Source organism: Berghia stephanieae, chromosome 7, assembly GCF_034508935.2.
Source record: "Berghia stephanieae isolate SIO BIC M18660-M18661 chromosome 7, UCSD_Bste_1.3, whole genome shotgun sequence".
In the NCBI taxonomy this organism is placed as follows: domain Eukaryota; kingdom Metazoa; phylum Mollusca; class Gastropoda; order Nudibranchia; family Aeolidiidae; genus Berghia; species Berghia stephanieae.
In genome coordinates, this window is record NC_088366.1 from 53,380,090 (window position 1) to 53,385,089 (window position 5,000).

The 5,000-nt window shown below is 44.5% G+C and overlaps 2 protein-coding genes across 9 annotated transcripts in view; one reads left to right on the forward strand and one right to left on the reverse strand.

Moving 5' to 3' along the window:
* LOC144976581 (RING finger and SPRY domain-containing protein 1-like) overlaps positions 1–5,000 on the reverse strand; it is an 86,694-nt gene that overhangs the window by 51,792 nt on the left and 29,902 nt on the right. The gene's annotated exons all lie outside the window — the stretch shown is intronic.
* Positions 1–5,000, forward strand: part of LOC144977489 (uncharacterized) — a 26,586-nt gene that overhangs the window by 21,206 nt on the left and 380 nt on the right. For all 8 annotated transcript variants that reach the window (XM_078922779.1, XM_078922778.1, XM_078922780.1 and 5 more), the window contains 3 exons: positions 686–918; positions 1,885–2,060; positions 3,111–5,000. The exon at positions 3,111–5,000 is cut by the window's right edge and continues 380 nt beyond it. In XM_078922779.1, coding sequence (XP_078778905.1) covers positions 686–918; positions 1,885–2,060; positions 3,111–4,752 — 2,051 coding nt within the window. In that variant the 3' untranslated portion in view covers positions 4,753–5,000. The remainder of the gene's footprint in view (positions 1–685; positions 919–1,884; positions 2,061–3,110) is intronic.

The window sequence follows — 5,000 nt, forward strand, 5'->3', positions numbered from 1 at the left end:
TCATTATTAACTATTGTCAAAATAAAATCAAACAACCACTTTCCTTTTCACACATCCAAAACAAAAAAAACAAAAAAAAAAAAAAAATAACCAACCCACCCCCGTAAAAAAAAAAAACCCCACAACACACAAACCAAAAAAAAAAAAAAAAAAACACAAAAAAAAAAGTGCCTGCTCCCTAATTGTGACCCAGTGTGTCAAAACTGTATTATGTCGGGATGTACCAGGTGCTAAAAAGTCAAATTAAAATTAAACTGGTCAAAAATTTGAATGATTTCTATTTCGCACACTAAACTATGATATTAATTCTCCTTTATAGGGAATGAGATTAGCGGAAGAGTAGCGTCCCTTGATTGGACGTCACCCATAGTCTGTGACGTCACCTGCGGAAACGTTATTAGAGAGAGAACGTCATGTTGGTTGTGCGTATGGGTCTCTCGTCCTCGCTTCCGGTGAAAGCGGCTTGAGACACTTCAAAACCAAATTGACGTTCTATCTGTAAGGTGAAGTCCAATCAAGGGACGCTACTCTTCCGTTAATCTCATTCCCTATAAAGCATAACAAACTCAACCCAAGTTTAATATTCCTGGCTATAAATTCAATTTTCAGCATCTTAACCATGGCGGCATTTCTAATACCGCTTTTGAGGCGAGGGGTCACAATTTGTCACGACTATCTCTTGCAGGAAACTTTTTCATCATGGACTCGGAGCAACTGGTGTCCAACCCCTTCCAGGAGCTCCAGCAGGACGCCGTCAACGAGGCCAACAGCAAGAAGAACAGCATGACGGAGAAGCTGACCATCGTGAAAAACAACGTGTGCGAGAACCACTTCCAGATGGCCAAGAGCAACCTGGAGAGGCAGAGGACGAGCAGACTCAAGCAGTTGCACGACCACGCCAATAGGCTGAGGCATGAGGTCGGTTATCTCTCTCTCTCTCTCTCTCTCTCTCTCTCTCTCTCTCTCTCTCTCTCTCTCTCTCTCTCTCTCTCTCACACTCTCTCTCTCCATCATTCCCTTTCTCTCTCCCTGTCCCTCCCTCCCTCACCCCCCTCTCTCTCTCTCTCTCTCTCTCTCTCTCTCTCTCTCTCTCTCTCTCTCTCTCTCACAAGGTTGAAGAGGGGGGGGGGGGGGGGGGGGGGGAGAAGGAGGAGATTCCGCTACTTCAATTGGTGGTAGGTAAAGAGTAAACTGTTATATAGCGCATATTATATCATTTATATCGTGTACCCAAAGCGCTTTACATGGGATCCCAAAGCAATAGCAACTTGTAGATATAATATTCTGTTTCACTTTTGTTAATAATTGTTTTTGTTTTGCTTAGTTTTCGTTTTCTTTTCTTTTCTTTTGCTTTGTTGTTCTTGATTTTTCGGGATCTCCCCCCCCCCCTACCCCCGCCCCACCCTTTCCAATCACTGTCGAACGTTTTACGTAGGTAGAAGGAGGTAGAAGTGACAATCCTTATGTTTCTAATACTAATATGCAGAAGACCGACTTAATCAGTCCACAAGTACCCACATGAAGCATTTTCTCCCTTTATGACACCATTGATTGGTTAGCTGTTTGTATGAACAAAACGATACATTATTTAATAGTTCTCTCAAATCGGGGCGAAGTGGCCGAGTGGTTAAGGCATTGCACTATGACCCGGAAGGACCCGAGTTCGAGCCCCGCTTCAGGTATTCGTTTTTTTTTTCTCCTTGAGCAAGACTATTAACCCCCAATTTGCTCACTTGGACAACATGGGTGATTCCTGTTGACATCAGACATCTTATTTGATTTGTCATCTATATTCCTTCGTGGAATGCCTAGGCGACGATATCTTATGATGTCGTGGCGGAAAAGGCATAATTTTTTACTTTTTCTCTCTCTCTCAAATTGCAGGTGAAACTGCTCGATCTTGACCGCCAGCGGCACACGGTGGAGGTGAGGAAGCGCCTGGAGCCCGAGAAGGACTACAGCTATGACGAAGTTCAAATCCACAACACGGAGAAAAGGCTTGGTGCCAATATCGCCTCCTTTTACTTGGACAAGAAACTCAAATATCCTATGAGACTAAGGTAAGGCGCATAGTTGAGTCATTGGAAAGGACACCGTACTCAGGTGTAAAATGAGTACCTGGTCGTTAACAGAGTTGTCTCTGTCCGATAAAAAAAAAAATATTGTAATATCGCCTAACAGGCCTTATGTCCCGTCCTGCATGTTAAACGTTGCTGTTGGTCAGGTGCCCCTTGTAAAGCGCTTTGAGCACGTTTAGTTGATATTGCCCTATATAAAAGCTCAGTCAATTAAATATACAACATGATGCTCAACGGACGCCTTTATCCGTGCAAAACTCCAGAGGATCATAAATTCCTCTTTACTAAGTCAAGATAGTTGTGGGGGTAAAGTTGTGAGATGATATAGATTTATAAAACAAGCTGCTCAACGAACGCCATTTTGCTTTTACAACACTGAAGATCATAAATTCCTCTTTAAGTCAAGACAGTTGAAATAAAGTTGTGACATGATTTAGATTTATACAGCAAGATATGCAACGAGTGTCATAATTGCTTTCACAACTCTGAAAATCATAAATTAATTCCTCTTTAACTACGTCAAGATAATTGTGGTGCCATAGTTGTGTCATGGTGTAGACTTATACAAAAAGATATTCAGCGATCGCCATTTTGCTTTCACGACTCTGAATCCTCTTTAACTAAGTCAAGATTGTTGTGGTGGCAAAGTCGTGACAAGATATAGACTTATACAACAAGACATGCAACGAAGGCCTTTTTTTTTTTTGGCGTGCATAACTCGGAAGTTCAAAATTGAAAAATAACAAAATACCAACAACAAAAAACACGAACGTTTCGGGCTCAAAACCCTTCTTCAGCCTAATACTAATACATCACTTAAAATCCAGACACACGACAGAGAATTACTTGTCATGTCTTGTCAGCTAGTAATAGGATCTTCAAATCAATATTACAAAATTGACATCGAATTGTCAAGCGTTAACGTTGGCAAAAAATATTATGAAAGTTTTTGTTGTCTGTTTATACTTCTCTTCCTCCTCCTCCTCATATACAAAAGTTACTCATATATTTCCGTCTCTCATTTTCCACCAGATCCATGAAGGACATACGAGTAACTCCAACCATCTCAAAAGCGCGCGCAAAAATCCGCACCAGTGACGTCAATAAGACTCTAGAGGAAGAAAAAAGTTTCTCCCGACAAGAACGAGCCCAGACAGCCAAAACCACAGTATCTTCCATCGGCAACACCAGCTTCAACAGCGCAGTCGCATTCAGACGAAGGGGATCCCGATCAGCGCCCCTTCACAACGACAGAACAACGCGCTCCGCCGGAAGCAGCAAGACGCTATTCCCGGCCATCGGCGGGGAGAACAACAACAGCAAAAACAGCAAAAGCAACCTTAACAACAGACGAGCAGGATTATCCCGTAGCAAAACGTTCACAAAAGAAGGAAGCGTCTCGGGCAGTGAGAAAGACCACCATATCCCCCAGCAAGTAAAATTCGCATTCGAAAACCCGCTAAAGATCCTCGCGTCGAGCGAAGAAAGTGCCAACATGTTTGCTCGATCTTGCTCCTACTACCCCGGATCAACTCGCGCGGTCAATTTCGGCGCCGATTCGTCTGACGACGAGGACGCCCTCTCCGAACACGAGATGATCGACCTCAAGGCGATCCTCTTTCCCGACGACAACAAAACGAGTGGTCCAACGCACTCCAGTCTCAGTGAACACCAGATATGGGCGCTGAGGAAGGCGCAAGGCCCCGCGCCGAAACTATCAACCACTCAAAAAGAAGAGGAAGCGAACGTGATGGACGCCAAAATAAATAAGTTTTTGGAGAGGCTTGCGCTGGCACGTCTGAAGAAACGGAGACGGCACGGCTACGATTCAGACTCGTCAGAGGAGGAAGACGAGGGACACGGAGAAAGTGCTTACACTTACACCGACAAAAACAATCAAACAGGTTCGACATTTCAGAAAATATTGACAGCATCAACTGGCACCTCCACGAATAATGTCGACAATACGACAACCAATAACAATACCAGCAACCCCTTCGCAACCAATAATAAAAATGATAACAATAATTACAGTAACACTGTGGGTACGAACACAGAAACGCCAACAACGACTTCCTTGAACGTGGATAATAATAACAACAACATTCAGTTAAAGACAACATCGCCTCTAACGACGACAACTACAAATTCCACGGCGGTGATCGACAACAATAAAAATACGCAACATGATGACGAAGACAATGCTGAAAACAACGACACCGATAAAAACAATAACCAACGACACCTTCAACACCGCGCCACACCAGGAAGCATCGGTTATGGAACTCCACGCAAGTACTCCTGGCGGTGCATCCGTGGGCAGCAGACCGACGGCAAACTCCGAGGCACCTACCGCACGGAAGACCTGGTCATCCAGGCCCTGACCGGCGTGCCCATCAGCAACGCCATCAACACCCACGTGCCCATGCACTCCGCGTCACGTGCCATGCGCCACACGGCCACCTTCAAGATGCACAAGATCGTGGAGCGGCTCATCCACGAGCGAACCAAATACGAGCGCCACCAGGTGGAAGAGATCAAACGACAGCAGCAGGAGTCGTCGGCGGAGCCCACGGAGAGTGGGATATCGTCCACGACAGGGCCCGGAGGAGTTACCGGTCTTTCTAGGAAGCTTTCCAAGTCAACATTGCAGAGTCAGCTTTCAACCAGATGAGATAGAGTCGTTGTCAACAACTATCACACCATCAATTTCTTGGAACTTTAGCATCGTGACCGCTGATATCATGTCGGGAGAAACCAAATTCAGAAGATTTGATTTAAAGCGAAAACTGGCAGAATAGAGAAAAATACTGTGTTGTCAAAATACCGGTTCCAATCTCATTGGAAGTGTGAAAGAGATTAAACAAATGAGACCACTTCCAAACAGACGACCGAAATTAGAACAACACCAAATTAAATCCT